Raw genomic sequence first — 13747 nt, forward strand, 5'->3', positions numbered from 1 at the left:
GATCCTCAATATCTACCCTCACCCTCCCAAGTAAATGAAGTCACTTGTTATGAATACAAGCACACTCTTCTTACAGAAGGCTGTTTCTGAAACTGTAACACTGGCATCCTTTCAACCACACCTTTTCCATGGAAGTCGTGCCAAATAAGGAAATACAAGTGTACATGGTATGATAGGAAAGTCTTCTGAAAAACCTGACGAGCAATATAAATGCATTTATGATTTGTGTTCCCCAGACTCAGGCATACTGAGCTCCAACTGAGTCCTAAGGCAACAAAACATCTGCTTTCTAAACAAGACATTGCAATTTTGAATTACAGTTAAAGAGAAATGCTAAGTTTTGTGAAATGTTTTGCAATGATTGCAAGATTGCATCTTTTTGTATAATACAGCAAAATTAAGTACTTCCAAGCTGCATGAGATTCAACTTCAAAATGACTGAATACAAAAGGAGGAAAATCCATAAAACAACCAAAACTTAGCAGAGAAGTCTATTTGTTAAATAGAAAATAAAGAGACAAAAGAGCGAAGAGTCCATTGATTTAGAATCACTCCTATAATGCCAATTCCAAACTAATGTTTTAGGAGTAGCTGCGTCCCTTTTCTGTCTGGCCCATCCAACCTGGCCTTGAACACCTTCAGGGATGGGGCAGCCACAACCTCCCTGGGCAAGCTGTTCCAGTGTCTCACTACTCTCATAGTGAAGAAATTCTTCCTAACGTCTAGTTTTAATCTGCCCCTCTCCAGTTTGTACCCACTCCACCTGGTCCTATCCCCACAAGCCTTTATAATCATAACATAATCATAACCAAATGATTAGGCACTAATCATGGGGCACTGTGCAGACCAGACAGGTGTGTTGCATAAATACTGATGATGTGAAGCATGACTTCAACTCAATTTGTAAAACATGGCAAAGTTAAGACACTTCCAGTGTATCCAGAAAAACTGCCATGGATGTACTGCTCACAACATATCTGGAATACACACTAAAATATCACTTGTTTCTTTAGGAGTAAATTTTTCCATAAGCCTCATCCTGGACTTGTGCATTCAGAAACATACCATAGGAAGCTTTCTTTCACTTATAAGTTACAGTTCAGCTTTTGCAGATACAAATAACAAACCCAGAACTGCTTGATAATGAACGCTAATCTTACCTGGAACTTTGTCAACAGATGCAAAAACAGAGCGTTGCACGGTGGGGTCACTGCTACCACGGCGTGACTGATCATAAAATCTAAATGGAAGGTGCTGGGCTGTAGCTGCAGAGCTGTGTCCAAAACCCAGAGCAACTTCAGTTGAAGGCTGAACAGGAAGATCCAGGAGAGCTATGTTTAATCACAATTGATAATTTTTGTTACTCAAAAATACATAAAAGGAAGAATACGTGAAATTAAAATCGATAGTTTGCTCAGGATCTCAAGATTAAACCAGATTGTTTAACATAATTTTCTTGCATTTACCTCTTAATTAAGGTTACATTTGAACTGGAAGAGACAATATTTCTGGCAACCTTTTCTACCATTGCTGCCCACGCTACAATTCACACTAAGGAATCTTCAGAACACAGTGGAGGAGTAAAAAAGGATTACAGTAATCTCCTTGCACTAAACAAGCCACAGGAGTTATTTAAAATTTTAAAAAATTATCTATTTTTCCCCGAACAAATAAAGTCATTAATTAGTTGCTACTGAACATGGTAGAAAGCCATTTAAAGAGACAATCTGCCTTAAAGCGGCAAAAAAAGTCCTTCCATAACCATTCATCCTAAGATTTTAGTACTGAAATAGATCTGTATTAACCTCAAAATTGCTTCCAATTTTTTAACATGAAGTAAGCCATAGAAGTATGACATCTCTATTTTGTAAACTCAAAGCATAAAACTTAATAGTTAGCTTTCTACAGAACTATGACACTAAAATAGTCTTAAACCATCTATAATCAGAATAATTCTGTCCAACTCAATAATTTTGATACCAGCTATGACTTTGTTTTTCAAAACTCTGATTAGCTCATTACTGATTTTGGACAACCAAAGCAACTGAGACAGCTGGTATCCTTTTTCATTTGCCTACTTATTTTCCTTCCTGCATTTCAAAGTTTCCTTTCCTATACTCACCAATCCACTCAGTTCACTGAGTTCCTATTTACTCAAATTAACTCTTTCCTTCATCTCTCTGCAGGCATTTCCTCCAAACAGATAAATCCAGTTGCTGATACTCCACTTAATATTTTGGATTGCTCATCATCACCACATCCAACTGTTATCATCAACACCCTTAGGTGTTAATGTCTTAGGACATTACCCAACTCAGGACTCAGGCGAGCTGTACTCCAAGGCAGCAGAAAATCTGCTTTTTAAGTAGGGCATTTGAATTTCGAATCATTGAAATGCTGAGTTTTGTGAAACAATTGGCAGTGGTAACTACACAGATTCCTTCTTTTTCATCCTTTCTTTGACGTGTCTATCATCAAATGTGAAACCACGTATTTTACTCCAATAAAACCTATGGCTTGGAAGCTAGACATTAGTTCAGTTTTCTGTGACACTCCTTTTTAGATTCTTCTAACACATCCTTATGTTATAGAGCGGATTGCTACGACATACAAGTCTCATTTCTCGGTATAATTTAAAAATAACTGTTCACCTGCTATTCTCTGCATTTTCATACGCCGAGCTTGGATACGGCCTTTTGCAAGACGCTGTTTTGCAATAATGCAGCGAATGTGATCAGAAAAAATAAACGTAGCTTGAAGGATAGGGAAGGGCTTAGAATGAGGACTGGAAGCAGGCTTATGAATTATTATATTCAGAGCTCTACTGTCATCCTCTACTCCTGTCACTTGCATATCCTAAAAAGAAAGAGAAAGCAAGTGACTAATGAAACAGTCAGCATTTTAGAACATTATCAGCATTTATCAACATTAAAAGAAAACCCTATGAATATTCCACTAAAGCTCCTTAAAAAAAAAAAATACAGCTTAACTGATAAAATAGAAAGGACTACACAGTTGTAAAACCTTGGATTTATTTCTTGGAAATCAATACTCAGAGACTAAGTCAGGTTAAAATTCAATTAAGTACTTGAGCATAGTGAATTTTCAGGAAATACAAACAAGTGTTGGCCAAGGCAAGAAAAGAGACACAAATGAGAAACTTCTCAAAGCTTTTGTAATCAATAAGATAAGCACAGATAATTCTGAAGTTACAACCTGTCATCTTCCTTCCCCAGGTAGCAAGATCAGAACTCTAGGAAGAGTTCATTACTGTACCACTCCAGGAAAGGCTTGGGGCTTAATCCTAATTGTATATGAGTTCAGTGTTCAAATGAAGGCAGGAGGAAACACTGAGGAAATCACCTCATTTTCAAGTGTGCCTCTGGTTAGCTATGTAAGCTTCTTCAGAAAAGCAGAAATACTTTAAAAGGCAGGAACTAGAAAAAAGACTAGCAATGGAAGAAACAGAAGCGTAGTACAGAGCTTCGATATATAAGATAATATTGCCATTACTAGTTACCCAACATACATGTAGATTTTCAACTGAGAGAAAATAATCACACAGACTAAAACTGCTCTTACCTGCAAAAGGCCTGCAAACTTAACTACTCCCCATCCAAGTCTGGCAACATCCGGTTCAACCAAACTCATCTGGTAAATATCCACAGCCAGGAATCTCTGAACTTGCCCCCCATCCCTTGTTATGACTGTACAAGCAATTAGATCACTGTTATCTGAAGGAAGGAAGGAAGGAGAAAAAGTTACATAGCCACTGAAGTTGAAGATTTTGGGGTTCGGTTGTTTTATGCAACATAAAATGTTAATATATAAAAGTACGATAATCTTTACAACACATGTTTAAAGTAATGCATGTTTGGTTTTTTTTAAAATATATTTTATATTTCCCTAGCATATTTACTCGTATAGTCACACAGAAAGGGAAGGAGATATTTTGACAACAGTGCTTCAGATACCTTACAAGTTACCTAGAAGATGCGTATTATATGGACCTTGTTTTCTCCTGCCACCTTCATTACCTTTTACACTAAAAGGTCACTTCATCTCAGGGGTGAAATTGCAAAAGTATTCATTCCTATCACTATGCAGAAGTCTCAAAAAGGCTTGTGGGAAGACCACAGATACAGTCCCACACCTCTGCAGACAAATACATCTACCTCAGTGTAAACTTAGGTTTCATTCTGACACTATTTACATTTCTACATGTATGAAACCTGATTATTCTGACTGTTGGAAGCCTTTCAACTTCAAGACTATATGAACTCTCCAAATAAAGTGTATGAAGTTTTTGTCAATATTTATTAAATTAGGTGACATTTTTTCCTTTATTCACCCATTTTATTAATTTAGACTGAATAAACCTTCTAACCATTACTTTAAGACCCCTCAAACAAGCCCCAAAATGCAGACCTCGAAGTAAATAACCATTCCCTAATCCTCCTGCATCTCCTCACTCCACCTGTCGCAGTTCAAACCCATCATTCTTGAAAAGCAACTAAATCACCTTCTTTACACCAGCTGAAGTCTACTGAGCACCCCAGAAACTGGCACTAACATCTCCTAACAGACTGTTGCTAATCTAAATCTGTTGCTTTTTCCTTTTCTTCTAATAGATACTTTCATTCACACACCTAACATGCACAGGTCTTCTTCCTGTCTCTTACCTAGTACAATTTGAGCAAGTAAAAGATTCTGTGCCCATGCACTCTGTCCTACAGAGTTTCATCTCAAATTGCCAAGATGATGTACTTTCCATACAATTTGAGGGGTTTAGGCAGCTAAGTTGCAGCATTTTAACTATTTAACTATTTCCCGCAACATTTTATCTGGTTTTGGTTTGGTGGTTTTTGGGGTTTGTTTTTTTGTTTAAGATAGAAACCATGTGACTTGAAAGCCGTAAGTTCTATATTTTACTTCTACCTTGGCCACAGTTTTCCAATACACACATGATCTTTGCTGTTCTCATTCCTTAGTGTTGCTAAGGCAGTAATACACTCAGCAGATTAGAGTTATTTGTTCAAATAACCTTGCCTAATATGAGGATTCAGTGCTACAGGCATCAACTGCTGTTAAGGCTTTTTTCTCCTCCTACTCCACGCATGCTATTTTTAAGGACTCTATTTTCAGACAGGGTTTGATATATTTATAAGTCATCAGAAAACAAGACTAATGCAAGCATCATTTGCTATGAAACAGCCTGTGAATTTACATTCACAGGCCAAAACATACGATTTTTTTGAAATATGTAATTATTACACACATTAGGGAATGAAAAATATAAGCCTTCTACTAGGATGGACTGTAGACAGGATTGAACTTCTCCTAAAGAGACTTGGAATTACAGTTGATAACAAAGTGAATGTATGTCTACAATAAAACAGCAGACATGATCTCTGAATGTACATAATGGGGTCATACTTCTGCTTTATGCTGCTGTATTACTGTAACACCGTGCCAGATGAAGTACACACAGTTACACAGTTTAAAAGCAGCAGGCTGAAAAGAACTTGAAAGACACACACACACCCCCCTTCACCAAAAAGCGACACAAAAATTAGGAATAACTTTTTTTTCCTCTAAAGCAAAAAGCTTAGTAGTTCAATTCACTCAGTTTAAAGAATATATTAAAAATATGTAGATAAATATACAAACAGATAAGAAATTTAATACAGGGCAAATTCTAACAGACAAATGCTACAAATGGCAGCAGTTCTGTGGTGAAAATGATTTACTGGTGAAACTACACAATTGGTAGTTTGCTCTTTCACAGAGTAAAGTTTCTAATCAAGAATTAATGCTTTCTAGGAATAGACTGCTGTTCAAACAGAAGTAGCTTCAGGGAACTAACACACAGGAGTTTGCAATGTTTTTTTCCAAGCAGCAGAAAAAGAATAAAACAAAAAATCCCTATGAAGATAGCTATCAATGGAGAAGGACTTAATTCTCAAACAGTTGGTATGACAAAACAAGGATGGGCCTATCCTTTACAGTGCATAAACTCTTACAGCTGATACCTTTTCTGAAGCAGTTTTAGCAACAAGAATATAGTTTTGTAAGTGTTAACGAGCCCTTAAGGCTTTCAACAACTAAAGACGTGCTTTGTGGCACAAAAACAGGACTCTGGAACACATCTGGCTACTTCTTAACCTGGAACCCTTTATTTATTGTCTCTTCCATTCTTTAATCCCATCAGTCCATCAACATACCTATGACAGTCAGTACAAATTCCTGGAACAGCCCTATTCTTGTCAGGACCTGAAGTAACTGGATTTGAATCCTTCAATTGTGTAATGTGAGGCTGCTGAATTTTGTGGATAATCTATTGTGAGATTCTCAATATATATGCCATAACACCAAACAGATTTGTGAAGTTCTCAAATATTTGATTTTGTCCAGTATTTATACAGCTTTTAGTACAACAGCAAGGAGATTAAAATGCTTGGAATTATTGCTGTACAAATTCAACTGTCTGACTACAGAAATGTAATACTTAAGGATAGAACTCAAAGGGCAAAAGTAAAGCTCTACTGTAAAAGGTTATCAAAGAAGAGAAAGGAAAATTACTCATTTATTAGGCAACAATTACAGGAACCTTTAGTATTTATACAACTGAATGTCTCGTTTGCACGACTGTTTCTAGTCTACAGCTGCTGAAGAGTCATAAAGTACAGTTACCTTTTATGACAAAACCAGAAGAGAAAGCGTGGTTAAACACATTTCCAGTGAACTGATCTAAGAATACTTACAGCTATGCTATAAAACAGTTACAGACCCAACTGCATTAGATGAAAGAATTTCAACACCAGTAAACTTCAGTACTACTGAAATTTGAATTGGGGATTAAAGTCAACAATAGACTCAATGGCTCACTGACATGACACTGCTGTAAAGTGTGGTGTCATTTCCAAAACTAACAACAAAACTTAATTTTCGTTCATGCAAAATGAAGCTTGTAACTAGCTTGGACACTAAACACCCAAGATACAAATTCAAGATTTCTCTAGACCCTCTTCAAGACAAATACAAATTTTAGGAAATACAGCCTAGGAAAGAGTGTTCAAAGACTTCAACTGCTTGCAGCAAAGGAGATTTAAATTAGGTGAGAATACTGCATATGTCTGGAAATATATTATATGAAGTCTTTACAAATACAACAGCTACTTTAGAAGATGGCCTAAATGTACCTGACCCACCCCAGGGCTTAATCTCTAATGATTTCATTATGTACAGTCAACACAACTCTAGAAATTGTCCACAGACATTAAAAGCTCTTACAGAAACTTTTAGCACTTTGTGCACATAGCTGGCAGACCAAGATAGGCAGTAGGCTGCAGGCAGTTAATGCAGCACCTCCTACTTCATACATAGAGAAGTTTTTCCAACAGCATGTAGCCCACTGTTATGATATTCCCAAAACACACTCAGTTTATAAATCCATTTCAAATTTTAATTAAGTCCTGTGAAACAATTACCTACACCATACTCCCTATCCAAAATGGTTTGGAAAACCTGTGTTTTGATCATGTTGTTGAACAGTTTATAATTCATTACTTCTGTTACTCTTCACAATAAACAACCCTCTTTGAGAGACTCAGAATTATTTTCCCACTATGTCTGCCAGTTGTCAGAATCTCAGTTCACATATTATTCCCTCCTCTTGGCCAGGACAGGATGCCACCACCCTTCATGAGCAAAGGGAGCACTGTTCCCAGCAGGAACTGCAGAAGAGAGCAAGACTAACTGCTAAAAATGACTTCAAATTTCTGTTCTTTCAAGAAATACTAATAATTTAAAAAGAAGAATTCTGCTTTAATTAATTTCTCAGTGACTGTTTTAGATAAAGAGATAGGTCCTAAACATTTTTAACGTAAAAGACTATCAAGATTTACTGAACAAAAAGGAAGATTCAGAAAAAAAGGCAAAGAGCTTTAAGATGACGTTGGAAAGAGGGAAAAAATACAATACTATATAGACATGAATTGAGAAGGCAAGGTTGAGAAGTTTCATTTTCCTGAAAATAGCATAAAGTTTATGTTCACTGAAGAGAGCTGCGAAGTAACTGGATAAGCACTCAAAAGACAAGCTACATTCCCTGGAAGGTATTTAACAGAAAAAAACCCATATATGCCCTATGATAAAACCTCTTATCAGTGTCTGCAAATATGTGTTTGAGAGGAGTAAAGATGAAGCCAGTGGCATCCACTAACAAGATGAGAAGCACTGAGCACAAATTGAAACACAGGAAATTCCAAAAAACATTATGGGGTAAAAACTAACGAATGCCCACAAGTATGTTTTATTGTGGTCAAACACTGAAACAGGCTGCCCAGCAATCCAGCAATGCTGCAAAACCTCAGTCCTTGGCAATATGCAAAACCTGATTGGTGAGGGCCCTGGGCAACTTGCTCTAGCTGGCACTGTTCTGAGCAGGAGGAGCACACCAGACCTCCTGAGGTTCCTTCTAACTTCAATTATTCTACATAGATTTTCCCTACATCTCAGTGAAAAAAAGCTCACTATGACGGCCTTTATAAAACCCTTGTGATTAGTAGAGAGGGTCAACAAGGAGACTTTTTTTTTTTTCAGTATTAACAAAGAAATAACAGCTTTAAAGGTATCAGCATTTACTTCTGGGTAATGGCATTTAAAACATTGTCCCTAACAGCATCAGCAGCCTAAAACCAGCACAGAGGCTGTTAATTTGAGCTGCCAGTGAACTTCACAGAAACTAAGCCGCTGAATAAATTTAAAGAAGCCACCTACATGAGACACACTATGAACTCACATGCAGTCTAAAGGCAGGCAGTTATCACACAAAAGGCAAGCTCGTCAAAACTAATTACAGCAAAAGCAATACTGAAAAGTAACAGTACATATCACTGTGGTGGCAGCGTACCTAGCTGGAATGAATTTTCTGTGGAATACCTGACTCATTTCTAAACTTGCAGTCATATACAGTGCTCAGAACCTTGCAACTACACTTAAAGGTTTACAAAGAGCATACATGGCATCACAATATCAAAGCACTTCTTTACAAGAAACTTTACCCTTTCTCATCAAGCTCCCATAAACACCAGCACTGCATTCACAGACGGGGGGAAGGTGAAAGACCAATTTTCTAAGGTGAATTTTGCAAGGTTTTTCAAAATCAAGACAGTAGCTGAAATAATTACGGGATCTTGTTAACCTCTCCCTCTCCTTGACACTAGAGGTATATGAACAAGCACAACTGCTGGATGCATCTCAATGTTCAGAAAAATTTTAAAAGCAGCATTGTAATAATATAGATTGAGAAAAATATGTTACATGGAAGAAAGTGATCTCCAAAGTGATAATTAAAGAAAGGTTGACAACGATAATTTTTTGGGTCACATTTGCCATTTGCTGAGTCTCCTCCCTACAGCACATAAGTAACATTGTGTATCCCATATGCTTTATGCCAAAACGCCGACACTTTCTTTTCTCTCTTTCTAAGGTAATGAAGAGACTTGAAATGGAAACTCTTCAAGCTACCACACGTGCTAGAACTTCACAAATGTACTACCTCAGATCAGTAATAAGCAATTTAGGAACTGTTACCAACCAAAACACATAAACTGATGCACACGTAAATGGGGAACTTCACTCAAAGGCTGCAATTAATGCGAAGAACTTGCTAGTAGCGTTAAAAAGAAAGAAAACAACTCTGATGACTTTTAACAAGAAGTGTGCAGTGTTGTGGATGGGAGGAAGTGATGGAGGAAAATAGGGAGATGTCCCAAGGAAAAGGTGAAAAAAACCCAAAACAACAGAACAAAATAGGGAAAAACCAGCTAACATCAACACCATAAGCAAGGATACTTAGCAACTCACTTGTTAAAACCAAACAGGAGGATCATATCCAAACAACTGTGCTACACAGTTTTATCTTAGCAATTTACTAATAACTAAAGTTCTTCCCAAGGAAACATGTGAAACATAAGCATATTCTGTGGACACCGATACCAGTGCAACTTCTTTGGAACAGGTCTAACAGCTGACTACTTGAAGTCTATGCCTTTCTAGCTAACCAGGAAAGAAATGTCTTTTGATACCAACACCTGAAACTCCACATTGGGCACTGATTGTTCAAGACAGAGTCTGACTCAAAGACAGGATATGAGAAAACTCAATAAGAAGAGCTTTTTAGAGCCTTTTTCTGTTTATTTAGTCTTTGGAAATAGGCTAGAACTGTTCAAAATATGGGATTTCAGACTAAGTGATTTACTCTCTCTTCCGATACAGGTTATTTCCACCAATAGTGGGTTAAGTGATGTGTTTAACAACTTCTGTAACTCTGCCAACTGTAGAAAAAATTTTTTTAACTAATAAATGCTGGAATACACAGAAACAGTCACACTTTGAAAAATCTGTCCTGTAGTTACATATTGTGGTCTCAAAATAAAGCTAAAACCTTCTGTGTTTAGAAATCAGAACAAAGTGAACGCAGTAAGTCATAGAACTGCCATCATTATCTAGATACTCTGTATTAAAGTTAAATATGTAAGGACAGCACACTTAAGGAATAGATAGAACTGCAACACTCTTCAAGTGTGTAAGGCTTCTTACTGCAGTTCATACTGTTTATCAAGTCTATTATCACAAGGTTCTTCTGGACATTACGGATCGGTTCCCCTTGGGAACAGTTCAGCACCCTGGTCAACAATGGGACTAAAAGCTTCCAGGCCCCACCTTCAAACTGACAGACAATATTGAAAAAACAGAACTCCAGGGCCAGGGAAGAAGGATGAGGACCAGACCCCAGTACCAGTAAAACAGCACAGGGCAGCTGTTGGAGTCATCCCCTCCAGTCTCTCACAGCTCCTGAACTGTTTAAGTGCATTTTGAATAGGTGAAAACAGAACTGCAGAAAATCCTCCTCAGATTAGGTCATTTAGAAAACTAGTATACTAAGAAATCAGATGAAGGACTCCAAAACCTTTATGTGTCAATATTCAAAGCCTGGAATATTTATTAACAATCTCTCTAAAAAAGCCAAACCCACAGCACAAGAAGCGTTCCCAATCCAGTAGAAGACAAACAACACAATCAGCCTTAGTAGTAAATTACACAGTCAAGATAACTATCTGGGGGTTTTAACTGAAAAAAAAGGGTCAGCAATTTTTCCACATCAGACTATTTGGGAAATTGAGGGACTACTTACTCAAGTCTAGAACATCATCCGTCTTTATCAGATCTTCCTCCCTTGTGAGGGGTAACTGAGTTTCTGGCTCACCTTGCAAGTGCAGTGATAGCGACCGGAGCATAAAGAAAACTCTGATTGCCTTGAGAAATATAAAAAAGAATATTAAAATATTGCTGCATGCAGTACTAGGTATTTTAAAAGACTCTTACAAAACTATGCTTGCTTTCATAACTCCCAAGCCTGTTGTCACACAGTAAATCTACTTTTTAAATTGAGAAAGTAGAACGCAATTTCAAAGTTTGTTAAAAAGGATGTGGAAGAAGTCGAAACATGCTACTTATTCTCAATGAAGTACAAACAGCAGAGCTTTTACTCCACTAGCACTTACACAGATTGTGACTGACAGGCAAATGATTACAGGAGCTGTTTAAGCAAAACGAACAACCTTGGACTTTTTATTTTAATCATTATTTTAAGACAGACTGTATTTACAATACCTTTACACTCAGGCAACTACACAACCAACCTTCAGAGACACTCATTTTGAAGTTAGAATGGTAACAACTTTTTGGGCTGAGTCTAGGCAAGATGTCTACAAGTTTGAGAGAAAACAGTGGGGATTTCTGGGTTTTAATTTTCTGTGTTCATCAAAACTAGCCATGTTCAATACAGCATTTTTGGAGAACTGGATCTATATCCTCAGAAGGTCTAGATCAGGGCAAAGCATTCTGAAAGCTGCACCAGTCCCAAGGAACTTTCAACAGTTGCTCTACGACATTAATATTCTTGTTTCGATTTAGAAGTTAATGACATATGGTATTCAAAGACCAGACAAAGTGCTAAAGAACATTAATCTTTTTATCAGTCACATTTTGCAATGCACCACTTAAAATCCTCTTCCATTACAAGAATTGTATTTCAGTATAGCAAGTAAAATAACAACAACTTCCAGTGATCCGTTTTTCACAACGGTTTCCTACATAGTAATTCTGTGGGATACTGTAAATTAATTGCTGCCTTACAGTAAAAGAATTGAATTCAGGGAACAGCTGTAGTGCTCGGAAACTCTCAGACTGCAGGATGTATGAGGAAAAACAAATTTAAACTTCTTTAATGCAAACCCCATTCACCCCTCTATTTCTAAAATCAACATAACTCTGGCTCCTGTCAATCAGAAGCGCGAGTGCTTAGCCAGCTATCATACTCGCAATGCTTTCAGAAACTTCTGGCAGAACAGGAATGAAGAGAGTGAAGTCGTGAAAATAAACAGTATTACTATAAAGCAGTTCTACATGCTTCAAGATGAATTCATGGCAGTGGGTTTGTAAGTTTCCAGGTTCTATCAAGAACAGCAACATCCTTGCATTTTTGGTAACCCAAAAGTCAAAGCTAATAGGTTTGTTTGTGTTGTTTGGGGTTTTTTTTTTAATTCAGATGGTATCTGTCACTCTGCTGCTTTCACTTATTTTCCCCTCATTTCTCTTTCCCTCTTAGACAGGCCATTAATTTTCCTCACATATGCATCCTATAAAACTAATGTCACTCATCTCCAAACATAACTGCATTTACTGCAGAATAATCTACAAGAGTAGGAAAGCCAGTATAAGCCCAAAAGCATCTGATTTGTGACTTCCTATAACATCTTATTAGATTCCATTAAAACAACAGAGCAATACAACGCCCTGAATTTTTTTTTCAGCCGAGTTCTGTTTTCTTGGTTAAGTAGGAACAAATATGAATTGCTATCTACATTAAAGAATTGTGCATTACAATGAGGTATACTTGGTGCCAATTCCTTCATTCATGTAACACATAACATGCAAAGAAGATGCAGTTTGCAGGGAAACCTACCAGTATCTTATTGCACTCCCATGAAATACCGTTCTCACAGGTAGTTCCAAAACCTTCTCTCTAAGTCTTTGCTTCCTATCTACTCCCAAGTGCAGAGTTCAAGACCCATACCATTCATTATTTCCCAAATAAGCATGCAATTGAGTTATTCTAGGTCACTGGTAAACAGTATCATTTTAGGCCTATAGAAATCAGAAGGAAGAGATGCAACCAACAAGCAGTAACCGATTCCGTGCAAAAGGCTTGATCAAGCAGTAGTAGCTGACTTCAGAAAGCAGCCTAAGAACTTCATGTCATTCTAATGCTTTAAGTCAGAGAGGTTGGCTGTCTGGATTTTGGAGCTGTGCCTTTGATAATTTCAGCAATATCTGATTTCTTAGAGTTCCTCCTAAAGCTGCTTGGAGGAAAAGAATTGCCACTTAAAAGGACTTTCTATAGCAAAAGAAGTGATAGCCAAAAAAGACCTGATCTCTAACAGCTAAGAACTCATGATATAATCAGAAGTACACGACTTGCTAGTGAAATAAGCAATAATAACCTAATAACTTCCTTACTTAACTTTGACACTGCAAACAGGTTAAGTGGCAGCAGTAACGTCACCAGATACTGGCATACTGTTACAGCAATTCAGCCCAAGAAAGGTAGCCTAGCTGGAAGAAAGCTGCATAGGAATTCTACAAAATTCTAAATGTTCTAGAGCAATGCACTCAGGGG

General features: G+C 37.3%; 1 protein-coding gene across 10 annotated transcripts in view; it reads right to left on the minus strand.

Annotated features, from left to right (window-relative positions):
* CLEC16A (C-type lectin domain containing 16A) overlaps window positions 1–13747 on the minus strand; it is a 99874-nt gene that overhangs the window by 54312 nt on the left and 31815 nt on the right. For 9 of the 10 annotated variants that reach the window (XR_008452375.1, XR_008452372.1, XR_008452371.1 and 6 more), the window contains exons 18-21: window positions 11201–11321; window positions 3583–3734; window positions 2652–2856; window positions 1161–1331 (exon numbers count right to left, since the gene is read on the minus strand). Coding sequence is in view for 5 of the 10 variants with exons in the window: in XM_054080223.1 (XP_053936198.1) it covers window positions 1161–1331; window positions 2652–2856; window positions 3583–3734; window positions 11201–11321 (649 nt within the window). In the remaining 5 variants the exon portion in view is untranslated. Of the gene's footprint in view, window positions 1–1160; window positions 1332–2651; window positions 2857–3582; window positions 3735–11200; window positions 11322–13747 lie in introns of those variants that run through there. The other variant, XM_054080227.1, reaches the window with a different exon arrangement.

The sequence above is a fragment of the Cuculus canorus genome, chromosome 15 (assembly GCF_017976375.1).
Source record: "Cuculus canorus isolate bCucCan1 chromosome 15, bCucCan1.pri, whole genome shotgun sequence".
NCBI lineage: Eukaryota > Metazoa > Chordata > Aves > Cuculiformes > Cuculidae > Cuculus > Cuculus canorus.